Source organism: Haliotis asinina, chromosome 7 (assembly GCF_037392515.1).
Source record: "Haliotis asinina isolate JCU_RB_2024 chromosome 7, JCU_Hal_asi_v2, whole genome shotgun sequence".
Taxonomy (NCBI): domain Eukaryota; kingdom Metazoa; phylum Mollusca; class Gastropoda; order Lepetellida; family Haliotidae; genus Haliotis; species Haliotis asinina.
In genome coordinates this window covers 5,692,632-5,713,599 of record NC_090286.1, presented here as the reverse complement: position 1 = coordinate 5,713,599, position 20,968 = coordinate 5,692,632, and the positions used below count along the sequence as shown (strand labels likewise).

The window sequence follows — 20,968 nt, the reverse complement described above, 5'->3', positions numbered from 1 at the left end:
CGGCAAAGCGAAAGAGGGGAATCCCGAAGCATTGCAGATCGCTGTCTTATACTTCTTTGGTCAAACCCACATGCCCGGATGGGAGGCTTACAAACCAGGAAACAGAACCCACAAGCAAAGACTTTGATGTGCCCAAGGGACGCAACTCTGTTTTAGTAGATAGTTCAGCTTTTCACAGCTTTGCCTCCAGTCATCCGGCTGTAAGAGGACAGTACCTTACTTAGGTCATATTCCTGTTAATTACCTCAACATTAGTTCACTGGACCCCCATTTTGACAGGTAACAACGATGTTGACGTAAAGGATATCATTTTATCGCTCCAGTGACTTGAGGTGAACCTTTGTTCTACTACGCTTTGGTTCAACTTCAGTCAGTTTCAGTAAAGACCATTCCTGAATTTTCTCCTTACTGTTATACTAATACATACTTTTTTTATTCATGCCATATTTTGGCTTTCAAGAAATAAGACAAACATATTTCTATGAAAGAAATGGAGCTGAGTCATTCGTACTCCTGATGCGTTGATGCACTGCAGATTTTGCCAGATAATCTAGGAATTGCGAGCGGTTTTCGGAGTGAACATTACATAAAATAACTTCAAAGATCTTCACAGCTTCTCGTGCACAATCTTATTTATTTTTTCATGTTGATTTTTTACTCAGCTGTGTCATTTGACTAACAATTCTCTCCTTCAGTCGTCCTTCCTGATGCGTTGATGCACTGCAGGTTTTGCCAGATAATCTAGGAATTGCGAGCGGTTTTCGGAGTGAACATTACATAAAATAACTTCAAAGATCTTCACAGCTTCTCGTGCACAATCTTATTTATTTTTTCATGTTGATTTTTTACTCAGCTGTGTCATTTGACTAACAATTCTCTCCATCAGCTCTCTGATAGTGCGGTCAGATTTGCCACCACCAATCGTTAACAGACCTACTGGACTTTAAGAAATAGTCATATCATTATTCGATAATTGCGTGCCTGTGCTGTAAACTTGGTTCAACCCTCATTCAGAAATACGAGACTTATCGAAGAATCGCCTCTGTTAATTCCACAAGAAACGGTCAAACACATCCTGCCAACTTGATATACTGATCAGTACACAAAGGGACATCCTCGTCCTCATCCTTGAAACACAGCGGTTGGATCGTACAATTGATTGCAACATTGTTTCATCCCTATGATGTGACTGACCATTTGTATTGACCTTTTTTATATGTATGTGGACATCTCGGTCAATACAACAAATATTTAGACATCCGTTATGTTTACCAACGCCACAGAACGAGTAGGTATATTTGTCCATGTACGTTAGAATTGAACTTTATTATTATTGGAATCTGTTTGCTCTGGAAATATAGACAAACTACATGGGATTACATGTCGATAATGGCAGCGCAGCTCTGTAAGTACACTTGTATTAGTAACGACCTTGGCCTTCCTGAACCACCTCCACCAGTTATAGACAGCACGTATACAAGCACCCGTGAAGATCCCGGGGTACAATAGGCCTTCAGCAGCCCATGCTTGTAAGAGGTGACTAACGGGATCGGGTGGTCAGGCTTGCTGACTTGGATGACACATGTCATCGTATTCCAATTGCGCAGATCGATGTTCATGCTGTTGATCACTGGATTGTCTGGTCCAGACACGATTATTTACAGGCCGCCGCCATATAGCTGGAATATTGCTGAGTGCTGCGTAAAACTATAAACTCACTCACGTATACATGCAATCCCGACAAATTGTGTACAGCGAGGATTCATGCTATCCCTTTGTCTTTTCTGCATTATGTAAACATTATTCAGATACCTTCGTAAAAAGCGTAACTGATGAGGACTCCGTGTTAACAGATTACTATTGTTTTGCCTATACGATCACCAAATCCATATCCACTTTCGTTGTAACAACAAAAACTGAAAAAGTAATTATGGCTGCTGCAGAATCATGGATCGTGACCGTCACCTTTGTTTGATCGTGCTCTAGGTACAAGCTAGTATTTATGATATTCATAATTTCAATACTGTCAAAACATGTTTTAATCAGTATGTCTTTGCGCTTATGGAAAGTCAAATCTGGGAATTCACGTGAAGTCATAAGGACAAGCTTTATGCATTAACAGCTTCTTTATTCAGATGATACTGTACAGGTTGTGTGATGAATTCAACTTCTAAATAATGCAACTCAAGCAAATTCACAATCTTTTGTGTTCATTTATTATATATCTGGGACAGAAATAAACTTGATAAAGAAATATAATGACGGGCTAACACTGCCATATACCAGCATCCGTATTTCGGTAAACAATACATGCATTGTACAGTGGAAGCTGTCAAAACCGGCAAGTCAGTGATTTGTTCACTTATCCCCAGCCCTACAATCCGGCACATCGTCTAAACCGGATTATTTTTTTAGTCCGAATGAGTGCCGGTTTAGACAGTTTCCACTATATTTGCTTTTCAAAACCGCCCACCGTTTGTTCCTAATGGGTTCCAAAAAAGGGATCCAAATAAAAATACTGAGAGTATGTGAAATTCCCGATTTCTCTTTGTATTTTGCAGTCGTCATGCTGCAATATGCGGTTATTTCATCTGCGTTTTCAAATGTAGGCAATTATACCTTTGTTTATTGATGGTTCTTAATTTATCAACTGTCGCCTTTCGTACTGAACTCTAATCTGGTGTTATTTTTATGTATCGAAGTAGTAGAATAAAACAAATCTTGCGTTTAACAAGGAGACTACTCGCTATCTCGCCACAAACTTTAGATATACTGTTCGCAAATCTTCTAATTTCTTCATTGTCGATTTATTTGCTAAGTGCTAAGTAAGACGCACACTAGTCAGATTGATAGGGATACCGACATAGTCTTAGCTTCCAGACATAACAACCAAATAACGAGAATTTCGTTCTACTGATCATTGTGTAATGTGACTATCCATATCAGGATAGTTGAATAAATTGAATAGTATGGTGCATGTGATGCACATGATGCTATAGAATCACGTATTTTGTTCCAGGAAACGGGTGTGACCCCTCTTATGGTTGCTGTACGAGAGAACAAGCTTGTAATTGCCGAACGTCTCATTGACCTCGGGGTCAACGTCAACGCCAAGGCCAAGGTGAGTTGTTGTCAAGGTCGCGCCAAAGAATCAATTCATAACCATGAGACGTTGTAATGATTGTGTGAATAATTAACCAGCATCGATACAACAATCAGCTGATCGGTCGAATGATATACATTGCAATGGCGGCATCGATGACAGAGCAGCATCTCCAAGAGATCTAAACTGGGACAACATCTTCAGTGGAACTAAAAGCATTTTGATTTCTTCGACGGAAACTGACAATGTGAGGATAACCATCTGAGCGTTTCAGTACGTGGGAGGAGACTGCTAGAAAACACTTTCCCACCGCTTACATATCGGTGTTCTGTGTTTAACATACCCCCGAGATGAGTAGGTTCATTTTATTGACTTGAGGAAAAGACCTCACTTAACCAAGGGAGTTATTGACACATGCTACATACTGGTAGGGACGCCGCTCTCTACGATCGATAAAAATGCTGATTGATTTTCACTTATGCAACATTAATAATCAACCAAACATCGAGTATGATTACCCGAAATCAAGCTTGCAAACGACAATTTCGAACGATATTTAGTTGTTTGTGTGAGACCTCTAGACGTTTGTATTTCATTGTTGGGGGGTTAAAATAACGAGCCGACGACAACAATGTCTGAATTTGAAGTTTCTTGCGACACAACAATATCATCGACCGTTATCCTTCACAAAATGTCAACAACTGATTCCGGGATAATTTAGTATCGATTTTACTCAATTAGTATTGTTATTTCAAAGTATTGTAACGGTCTGATAAGTCTTGTGAACTGCTGTGAACGTATGAAAGGAAAGAAGTTTCTCAAAGAGAGACTGACATTTCAAAATATATTTTGACTGAGTCAGTGTGGTGTTGCACTACATTTAACGACACTTCTGTAATATCACGGCAGGGAGCATCCCAAATGGGTAGTGCTTTAAACGATTTTTTCGAAACAAGGATGGTAATAAAAAGTTGCTTCTATTAAAATCTTCGTTTGGCTTGATATTAGAGATGATGATAGTATATATCGTTTTTTGTTTGAGTTGGGTGTTTTCATAAAAATGTGAGCGAGCGACTACGGATTTACGCAATGTTTGTAGTATTCCAGTAATGTCAATATTGATAAATCAAGCATGGGTTTACTCTTTGTACAATGTGCTGAATTAAGTTATTATATGAAAGAAGTTTGTCACTTTAAGTTATAGGTATGTAAATAGTTTTAAGTTTTAGGCATGTAAGTAGGTCACGACACTTCGCGAGATCTTAGTACTTCCGGTGACAAACTTTCCTTGCGAATAGTCTCAAAGTTGTCAGTTGATAGTAAGGAACCGATAATCCTTGCAGGTGGAACAAATTTCCGATCTAACCATTTAACTATTACGACTGTAAACAGCTGTAAGCCAAGGTCCGGTCATTTTTTATGGCCCCATAACTGGTTCTTAAACATGCGCTTGTCACCGGAAATGTAGTACCGGGAATTAGCTGGGCTCTGTCTCCCATGTCGCAAAGAAATAGGGAGCCTAGTACTGGTAGTGGTGCCTTCTAGGCCCTGTGGGTGATAATTATGTCAAGGGAATACTCTCAAGAAAAATGGTCATGGTGCCTGTCTGATAATTTGAGAATATATGACAGAATTAGTTTGGACATTATAATGATAGAGTATTAATGTCTCAAAGGACAATGTCGGGATGTTCACGTTCTTCCCGCACCATTTACCATTAAAATACATTTTCTCCTGATTTGGAAGTTGATAAATACAATTCTGCCATCATAAATACAATCACGTGTCATATTAGTGTTCCTGTAACCAAGAACTTCGTAACTATTGGTTATATAATTGGTCTTCAGTATAATTGATCTTCAGTATAATTGATCTTCAGTATAATTGGTCTTCAGTATAATTGGTCTTCAGTATAATTGGTCTTCAGTGTATTTGGTCTTCAGTGTAATTGGTCTTCAATGTAATTGGTCTTCAGTGTAATTGGTCTTCAGTATAATTGGTCTTCAGTATCATTGGTCTTCAGTATAATTGGTCTTCAGTGTAATTGGTCTTCAGTGTAATTGGTCTTCAGTGTAATTGGTCTTCAGTGTAATTGATCTTCAGTGTAATTGATCTTCAGTATGATTGCTCTTCAGTGTGATTGGTCTTCAGTATCATTGGTCTTCAGTGTAATTGGTCTTCAGTGTAATTGGTCTTCAGTGTAATTGGTCTTCAGTATAATTGGTCTTTAGTATAATTGGTCTTCAGTATAATTGGTCTTCAGTATAATTGGTCTTCAGTGTAATTGATCTTCAGTATAATTGGTCTTCAGTATAATTGGTCTTCAGTTGACCGATGTTTGTGGTAAAAGCCGAGTGACGGCGTCGGGCAGTCAGACTCGCTGACATCGTTCATGCATATCATCGTATCCCAACTGCCTAGATCTATGCACATGGTGCCTATCACTGGACTGTCAGGTCCAGATTCGACGATTTACAATCCGGCGTCATGTGTATAGAAATAGTTCAGAGTGGCGTTAAACAAAAAACGAAGGCAAACAAACCGTGTTAGCGCACCACCATCATCATCATCATCTTGTATCAGTACACACTGAAGACCCGCGTTCGATTCTTCTCATGTGTATAGTGTGTGAAGCCCATTTCTGGTGTCCCCCGCCGTCACATTGTTGGAATATTGGTAATAGTGGCGTAAAACTAAACCTAAACTCACTCGTATCAGCACATTGTTCTGACTGCACACAGCGGTCCACAGTTCCAGCAGTAAATATAGGTTGGCTGAAATTTCGATAGTTCATCGTTATTATAGTTTCATGCACAATGCAACTGACCGCCTGTCCAAAAGACGGAATAAAAATATAAATGTTCATGACGTATCATGGATAATACTGGAGATGAATTTTATTATCTCCTTAAATGTAAGCATTCACATGAGAAAGGAACCGATATAATCCTAACCCTTTAAAAATGGACAAGGCCGTATTATTTTTTTAAGTAATACGAAAGTAAGAAAATAATGACGAAAATATTAATTCGAATAAATACATGCTGTACCCTCCCTCACAAACCGTATATACTTTAAATTGAACACCAGTTTCTCCAACACATTACGCTCCAAACTAAGATGATCACATCGTAAAACAGCCAGCTCCCAATTCGCAGTATTGACTCTGACAGTGTCAGCCTTACATACAAAGTTGATTTCAATATACAGCGCCATCTGCTGTATGTAATCTTTCCACAGCTAGATAGATACCGGTCTTTCTTCAAGGGGGACTACTCCAAACTCTCATGTATTTCTATATCATCGTAACGTGATAGTGTGGGTCAAATATCCTCACACATGCTTGGAGCACAGTTCAACAAAACACAAGATAATGCAGTTTGTTTGATATTTACTTTCAGTTTCTGGTTTTAGTAAGATGTGTGACCTTCAAGTGTTGAGTGAGGTTCCTGAGGGCTGACACAACAAACTGTTTAATGCCACCATAATGTTCAAACTATTTCAGTCTACAGCTGAATATTTCAAAAATTTCACATTGGAGACATACTGAAAAATTTCTTACTGAACATTTCTCAACGTATTAAGAGTAGCATGCACTGGATATCATAATTAAGAAGACGTCCACAGGATACATTTTAAACTCATGTACATAGAACATCCTGCGTATTAGGCATATCATTCACTAGATACCATGCGTATTAAGCGAATAAAATGTTAGTCGTATTAAGTGAAATCAATTAGTATGTCAGTACCTAGAGTTCCAACGATACATCATCGTTTGGATACCTTAACCATGGAGACAATGGGTGACTTTAGAGCGGGAAACAATTACTGCGATTGCGATAGCGATAGTTTATGGCAACATACTATTGCAGTACTACTGCAACACTTTTCTTTTTGAATTCTCTTATTTGAGGTAAAGTAAAATGAGTTTCAGTCTCATATAAAGAAATGACAAGACACGTAAACCCATATCAGGTAAACAGTCATATCTTTTTAAGAGATAACAGGGGCGGATAACTCTAAATCAGAGTGAATGAATCTGGAACTTCCCGTATTGTGCTCTGCGCATTTATCAACGGAAGTCAATTGCTAAACTGCCGGAGACTCAACAATTTCAATCCACCGATAGTTCGATGCATCGATACAGCATCTTTCGATTCCGTATATTTCGATTCGATACACGAAGTACAAACAAACATTAAACACGCAATATTTTGGCTCACAAGCATCCATATTTTGTAACAAAAATAAGTCAACGCTCTACTGTTAAATAAGACAAATAAGATCATAAAGAAATGACAGGTCAAGAGGCTCTTTGTATTACTGGGTTATTCGTAATGCTAATTCCAGACTGAACCGAAAAAGAAAAACACAGAAACGAAAGCTGAACCAGTGGTAATTATTACGTTATACTGATGGCCGCTGTGTTATACTGAGACAACTCTCGTGTTAGCTGAACTTTCAGAATGCTATACGTATTAAATAAATCACACAGAATATCATACGTATTGCGTGAATCTACACAGAAAGTCAGACTTGGGCAAAATATCATATGTATCGAGAGAACTTAAACGGAATGCCACGGGTATACGTAACATGCATTTAGTGAACGTATTCACAACGTGATCCGTAAAGTGAATTTACACAGAATGTCATACACATCAAGTGAACGTACACAGAATGTCATACACATCAAGTGAACGTACACAGAATGTCATACACATCAAGTGAACGTACACAGAATGTCATACACATCAAGTGAACGTACACAGAATGTCATACACATCAAGTGAACGTACACAGAATGTCATACACATTAAGTGAACGTACACATAATGTCCTGCACATTACGCCTAAGCTTCCATAACAACCAAAGTGATATCACATTCCCCTTGATTTTCACCTGTAACATAAGTTCCCATGATATTCAGATGAACACTTGACTTGCCGTAGAGTTGGCAGGTTAAGTTCCCTTTTTCTAGGGCAACCCGTAGTAGCACTGTTTGACAGTGATTCATAAACATGTGTTCACCACATATTCAGAATCGCACAGTGAGCTCAATTTTCCTATGATTATGAAAAGAGATTTGTTGCTTTTGCCCCCATGATGTCAGGTGTGTTTAATGAAACGTACTTGTCGCTTAACAGAATACCAACACACATTGAATACATGCTTGGACAATATCGATTTCTCCATCCGTCAAACCACGTAGCGAGTTTATGATCTTGGTTCTAAATCAGCCAAACGGTCACCTAACTGAAGGCAATTACGTCCACACTGCTGGAATTATAAACTTACTTTTTCAATAAAAATGCTTTATTAATTCTTCATCAAGTGATGTTATCAGAAAATATTAAAAAGCAAATGTACATTATTATGCGTACCACCGTGGTACGACTGACATAAACATCAATTTGACTGCAACAACAGCGTTCGTGCCGGCGTCATTATATCGTCTGTTTGGGCAGGTAAATCTGTTAATTTCTCATTGTCCGATGTTTGCCTGTGTATTAGTCGCTGTTTGTTTTTTCAGCATGTCGGATACCTGTCCTTCAACAATCAATTCTCTGGTTTTCTGTGTCACATCCATCTCTACATTACAAAGTGCCTTTGATGTTTGTGCTGAATGTTCTGAGCGTGTGGCATGACGGGTTAACAGTGCTTAGCCCCGTTCAATACACCACAGTGACTATCAAGCACATACAAATTTTTCTGAAATTACGATTCTGTTTAAATGAGACGCGGTTTTCTTCTCACAAAGAATATTTTCCTCAAGTTAATATTTGTGTAAGAGAATATAGATTTTGTGTTTTTACAACGACATTTTCAAATAGTTTTCACAATTCACCATCATTTCTACTTCAACGATTTAGGGTAAAATCGATTATTCTCTATTTAAGAAGTGTAATATGAAAGCAGTCTATATACCACTCAGTGGTGTTGCCATGGAGCAAGCTTGCAGCGTAACTCGTCAGGATTAAATAAACTGTAGTACAATGCAGCAATGTCATGAATACATGCAAGGCTAACACTTCGTGCAGTGTACAAGCATCGTTATACCCGTATTTTGATATGCACTGAACCCACTGTAGGTGTTACATACGGCCTTACTTTGGCTGTTCGCTACAGGATGCCGATTGTAATGTCAAAAGAGTAAGTAGTCACGATTATCGAACAAAATATGGAAGTAAGAAGCAAAATAACGTTGAGCATGTGAAACAAATGATGAAAATGTTTGAAGGAAATGTTAGAAAATCATTTATCATGTTGGTGTCGCACTCATCTCCCCGAGAGAGGATGTGAGGGAGAGGTTGTAGGGCTGAGGATAAGGGGCTGTAGAGCTAGTCCAAAAACGATTTGGTATCACAGACTGGAGTAAAAATAGACGTCTTTTCGCACTTCGTGATTATTAATCAAACTATATTAAAAATAGGGTTCTTACACCTTTTCACAAGTAATATTTTAATAAGAACCATTATATTCAATAACAGCTTCTTTCATGTACACTGAAGAAAACGTCCAATATTTCTAGAGGCATCAGTTTCATGGACTTCTCGCCATTCATGGACGTAATGGAGCCTAGGAGCTTCTAACGGTGAAATCCTAAATATATATATCAACTTCCCTTGTATTTCGGTCACATATGAAATTGAACTTGCAACAACTGAGTCAAGGTCGCGTTGACGGTTACAGATTAAGGTCAAACTGAGGGTGTTTTCCATACAGTGGGCTACTATATAGTGGATATCTCGCATTTGGTCGAACTAAGGGGGTTCTTCTACGACGGCGACGACGGGAATTACTACTGCTGCTACTACAGCTACTACTACTGCTTTCAGTGGAGTTGGGTTGGTAGTGTAGCCAAGTGGTTAAAACGTTCATCAGTCAAGTCGAAGACCCGCGTTCGATTCCCTGCATGGCTCCAATGAGCGAAACTCATTCGTACTCCTGCCACGATATTGCTTGAAAACTGTTAAAAGCGGCATCAAGCTATACTCACCCATTTAGATGAGCTAGGAATTGTGTCATTAGAGGGAGCCTTGAACCTTGACCATAAACTTGAAATGTATTCAGTATGACTCTTTATTGTCCATACTAATATATGTCCCAAAATATCATCGGCAGACTCGACTGACAATAAAAATACCACGTGGTCTTGTATTTGCTGTATGTGATATTATAGCGTTTATTCCTGTTAGGTGTAAATGAATGCTCGAAAATTGATCAGTCGTATAAGTGATGGACAAAACAACAATGTGAGAGCATATATCGCAGAAATCAGTCGACATCTCTGCACGCAAAACAAACACTTTAGTAAAAAACATGTCAGCTCTGTTCCATCAAGTGTTATATTACATGGAAACGTAAGAGGCGACTAACGGGATTCGGTGGTCATGCTCGCTGACTTGCTTGACACATTTCCAGGTGCGCAGATCGATGATCGATGGTGATGCTCATGCTGTTGATCACTGGGTTGTCTGGTCCAGACTCGATTAGTTACAGACCGCCGCCGTCTCCTGTTCTCGCGGGTTTCCTATTCTCGCGGTAAGCGCATTTTCTGCTGAGTTCGCCGATGCGTGATACTTAACGGTTGTTTACATCACTGACCGGTAAGTAGGAAGTGGCCCAGGTCAGTGAATTATCAAAATTTTGCAATGTAACGAATATTCCTGAGTTGTAACCAGCTTGTAAAAATCGTAACTTTTCACCGCCCTTGCCGATAAGATTCCCCTTCCTTACACCTAATAACGTTACTTTCTCGTTATGCCGCGAGAATGGGAGACGCCTCGAAAAGTCAGCGGCGGACGACCATGTTTTTCATCGAGCTCAACTGAGATAATAAACTTGATGGATCAAGCAGTTGATAGATGCAGATGTTAGAGGAGGGGATCTCTTCATTCAAAAACAACAAGCATACATACGAAAAGAACTGTTTGTATTATTTTTTTCAGCCGATATCCGTAAGTACCGCGAGAATAGGAGGCGCCAGTATAGCTGCAATATTGCTGAGTGTGGCGTAAAACTAAACTCACTCACTCTTACATGGAAACAGAAACCGGACAAGATCGTGTTACATTTTCTGCACTACGTGGAGGAGACATAAACAAGATGTTATCAAGTTGTTCTCATTTGAGAAATCATGTTGTGTCCAAGGTTCAGGTATAAATACTTGTCAGACGGCTATGTAGGCAGTACGACATTCACAGCGCGTTGTTTCCGAGATTTTGTTTCCCTTTGTGCTTCGTCATGCCTTTCCAGGTTTCATTCCGACCGCGGGCAAGCTGTAGCGCAAATACGATGGCGCAACAGAAAAATGACCATATGTTGCAAAGGTTGGTAGCGTATTTTTCCCTGTCCGGTTCGATTTTTGTTATTGTGAAAATATGGTATCGCCACCATCAAAGGTAGACATCCAATTCCTCACACGGTTATGCTGTCAGATTTACCACCTTCACTTGAAACGCTATTTTCGGCGACTAATTACTCACTGTTGACAGTGTGCATCACCAGGAAGCGGAAAATGGCATTCGGAATCGTTCGGGTTCAAACCTTTTCGAAGTGAAAGTTCAGAAGGTTATATGCGAACGTCCACCTTCACGATTTGGTAAGCTATGTTCAGATTGGTCAATCTCAAAGGCTGCCTGACGCGATCTCCAACTGGGATTTGCTAGACTCAGTGTAGGCGTATAGCGAATAATACTGAGCGTAAGTTTACTTACACTTTATTAAATATGACGCTGGAACTGAGAGCAAAATGCCTTGGGGAAATCGGTGTCTACCTTCGATGGTGGCGAAATTTTATATGGAGGGAAGTACGTTGGCAACCTTTGTTCGCTTCGCTCGCATATAGGAAGACTGGTCTTTGTTGCACACCCGTATTTGCTTCCTAACGCCTTGTCGGATGTGCTTCCTAAATCATTGAGAGGTATGCTTCCTAACACCGTGTCAGGCGTGCTTCCTAACACCGTGTCAGGTGTGCTTCCTAACACCGTGTCAGGCGTACTTCCTAACACCGTGTCAGGCGTGCTTCCTAACACCGTGTCAGGCGTGCTTCCTAACACCGTGTCAGGCGTGCTTCCTAACGCCTTGTCGGATGTGCTTCCTAAATCATTGAGAGGTATGCTTCCTAACACCGTGTCAGGTGTGCTTCCTAACACCGTGTCAGGCGTGCTTCCTAACGCCTTGTCGGATGTGCTTCCTAAATCATTGAGAGGTATGCTTCCTAACACCGTGTCAGGCGTGCTTCATTATTGGCATGTTCCCTGAGCAGATGTGCTTCCTAACACATATGCTTCAAAACCTGAGTAATGATTAGGTGAAGCTATGTGAATATCGGTATGTAATCAACCGGCCGCGAAGAGCTAATGTAGTTTTCTACTGACATTAGTCACTGCCCAGTGATCTGGATATGCTCCAAGTTTGCAGACAAGTTTCAATACCCGTTCTGCACACAATGCTTGATGTACTGGATCAAGTAGGTTGATATTTTTACTGAGCCGTAATGAAGCAGAATTTGAGGCTAACGATTCTCCAGTGTACTTACTGGAAAGTAAGTCAATCTGAAACGTTCCATCTGAATTATTTTATTATGATGCACACGGGGTATTTTCCCATAAGAATCTAACGCTCACCGAGGTGGTGGTTTGGCCCTAATTAAGACTCTGAGCAACGCTTAAGTGCATCTCAGTTAACAGTTAATATATTTTTCGCGACGCCATTTCGCTCTAAGGAGTTACTTTCATTACTAACAGAGACTGACAAAAGGACTGTTACCTTGACGACGAAGTAATTTTTTTCGTTTTATACACATCTGTATCACAATGTATGAAAATCTAACTCCACATTTTTTTATCTGTAACATTGAACTAAGACCACGAACTTCCAACATTGGTCTTCGATCCTTTCAACTCGGTTATAGATTTAAATTTTGTCTATCCGGTTTTTTGCGATTATCTTTCTAACGTGTAGCGTTTGGGTTAGGTTCGACGGGCACAATGTGTGAATCCTAGATATTTTTAGAATCCTCCTGAAATATTGGTAAAATTCGGCGTAATTTCACACTCCTGTGCAAGAACCATGATTGGTGCTAACCAATGACGTTGGTTTCCATTCCAAGGGAGAGAATCTCAAACTGATCCGAAAAACTTGGCCATTATCCTGTAATCTTGCGTGAGACGCTCACGTTTGTTGCTTTACATCTTAGTGCAGTCTTGGTAGCATGCAGACATCTGTGAGTGTATCTCCGTCTGTTTGAGCAAACGTTGTATTCATCTACCTTCCCAGTCAACTGTCTGACGGGGTCGTCCCCATATTCGGCGTAGAACATAAAACGATGGCCACGTCGCACGCCAATGCGGCATCTGTGGTGCTCTGATTCTGAGTGAATGAGTAATACTATGGTTTTACACCGCTTTCGGCAATATTTCATCCAGATCACCGCGTCGGGCACCAGAAACGGGCTTCACACATAGTACACATAATAATGCGGGAAATCAAACCCAGTGTTCGGTGTGAGAAGCGAGCGCTTTACGATTAGGCTATCCCATCGCTTCTTTTCATTTTGATGTTGTTTAACATACTCCGATGTGATGAATACACTCAGCGTTCACAAGACATTTCTTATAAGTACGGAAATATTTGGTTTTGTTTATATATACAGAGGGGGGGAAATAGGGATCAGATGAAAGCACAAGTGTTCCCTTGTTTTATTCCAGCTTTCTTTGAAAAATCATAAAGGAACACTTGTCCGGTCGTGTGATCCGTTTTTTTTTCCCCCAGTATATTTCTGTGTTTTCAAAATTCAGTGGGATTGGGCTAGTGTCCCTGTAGTACGGTCTGTGCTTTTTGTCCATAAGTGAGCCTGTTTGATGTCTAAAGAAAAATGTCAGGGTGGGTTTTTTTCATCATCTATCTCTCACTGAGTCTCATACATTACCTCTCTCCTTTCAAGAAAAAAACACCGTCAAAGGATAGGCCTTTGAATATGTACTGCTCGTTAAACGTTTACATAACTGCCATCATCTGTTGAAATAGGTTTTTATTATACAAATAACAAACAGCTGCAGTTACATTTGCTATAAATGTTGAGCATTATATAAATAATCACACCGCACGTTTCAGTAATCAGGGTGAAAGTGAAGCCAAAATATATTTATTTCAAGTTCATTACGCAAACAAAGTCAATTACGGAATGATTTTGCTATAAACGTCTACAACCAGAGCAATAATCAAACTCCACGGTTTAGTGAGCTGGGTGGCATTGCAGCCAAAATAAACTCAGAAGACATTAAGTACAATCAAACCACCATCGATGATAATTACGTAGTTAACGTCAGTTGAAAACTGACACCCCACGTGCGGTAGTCGGCGGGAGTCGCCATCAGCAAGTTATTGATCAAACACTATCGTCTTTCATAACGTTCCTTACACAGAGATCGTAGTGTTTGAAGAATTCCATGGAAACACGGGCATAAGATTCAAAGCAAATAAACCAACACTGTTCCCTAAAGTGTAACACCTTTCCCGGATTTTTCGTTCCGGAAATACGAAACAAACCACTTTTTGGTAAACAGCGCCGCGGGTGAATTCAGCAGAACGCATTTGTGTTGTTGATTGTTCAGAAGGTGTGTGTTCATCTAAAAGCAGCACTTGACGGTTCATCTCGGATACTGTGAGCAGTGCGTCAGGTTTTGACATGAGTTTTCAATTAGCTCATTCGTTTGAACGTTGTACTTTTACGACATATTGTTGCAAGGTGATGAGGAATCAAAAAGACGAACTCTGGGTGAATAGATTATGAATTAACCATCACGACAAGATATGATTTCATATTGACAAAATACCGTTGATAATAACACAGCCTAATCCTCCCCAGCAACGATTCAATACTATCTCAAGTTTCAAACTTTTCGAGAACGAAACTTTGTTCTGTATTTTTATTAAAACATTTTTTGGACTTAAGTGATTTGTTGTGTGCACAAATATTGGTACTTGTCTCCCTGTCTCATTAGTTCATATTCTGTGCATACTGTTTTATTAGTGGTGCGGCAGGGTAGCTACTGTTCTTGTGCGAGTGTGCAATACTGTCATCGAAAAATGAAATTAACGCTCTGTTCCTCGATAGTCCCTTCATCTTGTAGGAAGTTCGTGTAAATATGGAATTATTGTCATGGCTTGATATGAAGACCTCAGGGGATTTACTGTCAATATACAAGTGTTTTCATGTAATTATTCCTAAACAATACAAACAAAAGAAACCTGTCGAATTTGAGCGTTTCATCTGAAAACTCAGATAGATTTGATATCCCGCTGTTCCCACTCTGTGGAGTGTATCAACATCAATGTTTGTAACCATTAACAAATTGTCGTCTAAAGCGCAAAAAACCCTTCGCCTTCCAATCTGATTAGGCTTTGCCTAATGGTTAAAGACTCCACACGTCGAGCTGAAGACTCGGGTTCGATTCCCCTCTTGGATTCAGTGAGTCATTTCCGGTGTCCCTCAAGATGATATTGCTGGAATGTTGCTAAAGGCGGCGTAAAACTACACTCACTCTGTGATATAAGATCGTGCGATTATCCTTTAGGCATCAAGCTTTAATGTACCTTTTGTGTGACCTTGACCCCACAACAAGATAAACTTTTCTAAATCTGACTTTTGTTTCACACAGGAAGACTAGGTTTCAAACTACGCTGAATTCGAAAAGATGAATTTCTTGTCGCAAAATCCGCAACGTGTACTCTCTCGAAATAAAAACAACAAACCCTTTCCATATCCGTAAGAAATCTTTGCTATAGTCAGAGTCGAGCCTGGACCAGAAAAATAACCGTGTTTGACACCTTAAGATGTGATAACATAGTATGTGTTTGTGAATCACTATCATACTGGTATAAACAACATTAAACATATTCTAAGTCTAGACACCTGCTCACCAGAATAAAATCGGGAACATATGGTGCAAGTCAAAATTGAGAACTGCGTAGGACATCATTTTTGTCAGTGATATGTGACATATCTTCAATATGTCTACCAGGAACCTTTCTTAAAGGTATACGTGATTGCTGTAGCCTTGATTGTTGTTCAAAAGTGGCCTAAACCCAAATCAGTAATGAGATTACACAGGGTCGTGACGGATGCCCCTGGAGTTCTGCTGTGAGTACAGCGACGTACTTCCGGCTGACCCATGACAGGGAGGCAACTATGAAAATTCGAAGAACATTTTGAAATTTAAAAATGTCACCATCCCCTCTAATTTCAAACTGATTTCGAGTTGGTCAGACTCGTTCACTCGTTTGATACCTGTGACCATACACCATTTGCGTTGATCGAGGATTGTAATATGTCATCTCTGTGGTTCAGACTCAGTTTTATACAGTCGGTGGGTCATATAGGTGGGGTGTTGCTGAGGCTAACTTCACACGGGAAGACTTGGTTTCAAACTGTTCTAAAAAGATGAATTCCTTGTCGCATGTGAGGGCGACGTTAAAGTGCAAACGAAACACAGTGGAAGCTGTCTAAACTGGCACTCATCGGGACTGAAGAAATAGTCCGGTTTAGACAACGTTGGATTTTAGAGCTGATAAATGTACAAGCCATCGGTAGGACTGAGACTATGCTGGTGTTGACAGCTTGCCGGATTTTGACAGGTACCGGTTTTGACAGCTTCCACTGTACACAATGTAGCAATGTCATTCTTGCCTTGACCTTGACCTTTACAATACCTCCACACCTCACCAACTTGTTGTTATATCTTTAATGGGCAGGGTATGAATGGTAGGCTGGGCCTAGATTTTCGAAGAGCTCTCATCGCTAAGATAGTCGTAATTGCAATTCATTAACATTAAGTTACGACTATCTTAGCGCTAAGAGAGCTTCGAAAATTTGGGCCTTGATTCTTAAGTTTAATATAAGTTTTAACAATATTTGTCTTTTTCGCCACGTCTGTTTCGGTTATTGTCTGTCGTTGGCGTTTTGATTACTTATACCAGAACTTATATTCTGTCTATTTGTGCTCATACAGGATGGTCGCACGGCGCTCCACTACGCTGCCTCATTCGCCAAAGATGACATCATCAAACTGCTGCTCAACCGGAAGGCCGATCCCAGCATACCCGGAGGGGTAAGTGTTTCCTACCAACTACAAGCAGTAGACACCGTGATCATCATCGGTGCTTGACAAGGATACATTTATTCCAAACTATACCGAGCTTACGATAATGCTGCTTTGATGTTACGGATTAGGTCAGCTAAAACACATGGTGATGACTGTGTGCATATTTATCATTTATTTTCTCCAGAAATTGATTATGAATTTGTGTCAACATGACTAACGGTAGAAGGTGCTTCTTGGGACCGCTGAGAAATGGAAACTGAGGGTGTTAAATTGGGATGAAAAAAACCCCACTTACTTACATAGCACCTAGCTGATGTGGCTATGATCTAATCTGACTGAGAAATTTAACTTTGGTCAAGGTGACGCGATCTGATTTAGGAATATGTATTTCCTTTTGAAAATGCACAGCTTTAGGGTTTGCGAGGTAGTTCTGTGTGAAGATAAACTGGAGTTGAGGAGGTGTATGGACCTGGTATCCTTTTCAGACTGGTAACGTTTACCAATGTTTTGTTCAAGTCTTACTTTCAAAGATATACTTTCTTTCGTCCAGTACTGTATTACTTTACGTACTTGCGGGTTACATCTGTGTGAAGATAAACTGGGGAGATGTGATATCCTTTTCACACTAGTAACTTTTTGTTAGCTTTCATATGTTTTGTTCAAGTCTTACTTCCAAAGGTATACTTTCTTTCGCCCTGTAGTGTATTAATTATCGTACTTGCATTACCACCCACCGGCCGGCATCAAAGTTGCCCTAATCATGTGTACTAAAAGCAATCAAATTATTTTACTGTGATGTTATCTGAACCGAAATAGAAGTGAACTGAACCACTTCAGTCACACCTAAACCGTATATAATCGATGTTTCTGACAGACGTTCAACCTTAATAGGTAATTGCAAACTGTATGTGTGAGACAATATGGCGGCTGTTTGTCCAGCTGTTTTATCCTAAAGTATTCATATACAGACTGGATACTAGTGTTGACGAGGCGATATTTACACCAAAGTTATTTGGACACAACAAATGACAAAGCAGGTCTTTAATATCACTGGAACAACAAAAATCTAATCAAAGTCGAGCTAAGTAAATATATGTAAATCCAAATAGCATTAGTTTTTGTCCTTGCCAGCGGACCCTCGCATTAACAAAGACAACCCTTTCTCATTCTGGGAATATTCTAGAAGAGCGGAAGCTGAAGGCGAGCCATTGAAGGCCAGATTATCGAAGATAGGTTTGAGTGGTATGCTGGCGATCGGTGCTGAGAACTATGCGCTATTGATACCCCGGCTATGTGTAGGTGTATCCCAGTTTTGCAGGACAAACATCACGGTGGAGCAGATTCAGGCCAGATTAGTAACGGCGTAAATTTGATGAAATTTGGACAAACTTTTCTTGATTTGTTTACTTAGGTATACACCGTGTATGAAACTCCTACAAAAAGACAAGAAGTCCACAGGGCTGATAACTGAGAAAGTTCCCAGCCCTGTTACCATGTAACCAGCCCTGTATTAAATGTAGGAAAATGAGACAAGGAGTTAAACGGAAGTAATTAATGAATTACTTGCAGTGAGGTAAACTTAAACATGCGCAAAAGCAAATTTAATAAAACCATGACTTGGGGGTCACTGTTAATTCATTTATTGTCACTGCCATCAGAAAAGAATGACATTATTAAGTGTCGGAAAGAATTCTCTAGAGCAGTCACATTTAGTGTTTGATAAATGGGTAGGTTGATCTGTAGAAGTTAGTTTGATTGATCATGAACCACACAGGCATCATCTAGTTACCACAGTTGTAAATTACTTTCGAAATACTTCCCTTAGTCAATGACATGGTCAAATACATACCCTTGGAGAATGTATTGGCGGACAGGGCCGGCTACAAAAAAGTTGTAAGCCCGCCATGTAACAAGGAAGCAACGGGCTGCCGGGCAGATGCTATTTCATACAATGTTATACGACATATGTTTTTGGGAGTAGTTGAATGTTTTCATTGATGGGACAGGAATCGAACCCATAGGGACGCAACTTTGTACAGAAAATTGCTGGTTCTTGTGCCACTGAGCCACCGTCCCCAAAAGAGACTAATTCTTTGACGGGTTACAAAATGAACACGGCTTTTTCAAAAGGAAATCGACCCATGAAGGTCCCGGGGTAGAATAGGCCTTCAACAACCCATGCTTGCCATAAAAAGTGACTATGCTTGTCGTAAGAGGCCACTAACGGGATCGGGTGGTCAGGTTCGCTGACTTAGTTGACACATGTCATCAGTTCCCAATTGCGCAGATCGATGCTCATGCTGTTGATCAATGGATTGTCTGGTCCAGACTCGATTATTTACAGACGGCTGCCATATAGCTGGAATATTGCTGTGTGCGGCGTAAAATTAAACTCACTCACTCACTCATTCAAAAGGAAATCGAAATACTCTTAACATTAACATAGCATAATATTGAAATATGCCTCTTTCTGAGAACTAGCTAAGCAAAAATACACATGAATGTATCTTTTCTCCTCATTTTCTGAAACACGTGTTGGAAAAGAGATGAGTTACCTCCCCTTGGTGGGGTTGCCTTATGAGAGTTAGTCTGAGATATTTGATGGAGTATTCGCAAAACTATCAATTTACAAGACATTATATCCGATTATATTACATCAAGGCCCTGGGGCTCTGCTCACATGGGTATATAGAACACGGCGCTATATGCACCCATCAATCACATTTCTCTGAGCTGAAGAAATACCGTGTTTACTGATATCGTAAACTTAAGGGCAAAATGAATATTTGAATAGATTTTGATGAAAACATTACACATATCTAAAAATGTACTAGGCAGAAATCGGTCGCCAAAACGTAGCATATTTGCATCTATACATCTCAATCAAACAACGATTTCTTGTTGTTTTTGTTTTTTTCATTTTTAACTACCATCAAGCATGGAGGTACTTTTTCTTTTGTTCTTCGGTGTAAATGGAGTTATGACGTCCCCGCCTGGGCAAATGGGTCGAGACAGTATATCACAATGTATAACCCATATCGATATTGGATATTGTTTGGATATTGTTTGGATATTGTTTGGATATAACCCGTATATCTTAACTTATACCATTTCAGATCTCCACTATAATAAAGTATTCTGTTATAAGGAGTAACCTAATGTCGTTATGTTTCTGACTCCGTCTAACAAAACAAATGCGGTTCTTCATTCTAAAGATTTCCGAAACGCAGTTAAAGCCGCACGGGTTCCCACACTTTTGACAAATGACAAAAGTATTCGTCTAGATTTGTCACATCCTGTCGCAATTTCAAAAATAGTCACCGTTGACAGGTCCTTAAGCAACCTGTTTTATCTACTACCGAGAAGGGTTTATCAACAGCGTCCCGAGACGTGAGTGTGTTCGGATTTTCATGCATTAACGCGAGCAAGGCCCTTGTCAATGGTTTCTATGAAATCGATTATTTCCCAGGATTGTTTTCTGGGTAAGCTTGTGACGTGAACAGACCGACTCTGCTGTGGATGCATATATGTATTCCAAGATCAATTGTCTTTGTAGTTGATATCCAAGTGAACAAGGCAGCCTTTACGTATATCCCTACTTCACTTTCGCTTCACTGATCATATCAGTGTAAATGAAAGCTCGATAAAACTGCACTTATTGTGCAATTAATTTCTTCCACCACGAACGTAAGCGTCAATTTTCCAGAAGGGTAAACGAAAGTGGGGCAACAAGACTTCAACTTCGCATCA

At 39.9% G+C, this 20,968-nt stretch overlaps 1 protein-coding gene across 4 annotated transcripts in view; it reads left to right on the top strand.

The window, feature by feature from the left end:
* The window catches only part of LOC137291338 (serine/threonine-protein phosphatase 6 regulatory ankyrin repeat subunit B-like), a 70,758-nt gene that overhangs the window by 13,123 nt on the left and 36,667 nt on the right, over positions 1-20,968 (top strand). For all 4 annotated transcript variants that reach the window (XM_067822644.1, XM_067822645.1, XM_067822643.1 and 1 more), the window contains exons 2-3: positions 3,020-3,121; positions 17,126-17,224. In XM_067822644.1, coding sequence (XP_067678745.1) covers positions 3,041-3,121; positions 17,126-17,224 — 180 coding nt within the window. In that variant the 5' untranslated portion in view covers positions 3,020-3,040. The remainder of the gene's footprint in view (positions 1-3,019; positions 3,122-17,125; positions 17,225-20,968) is intronic.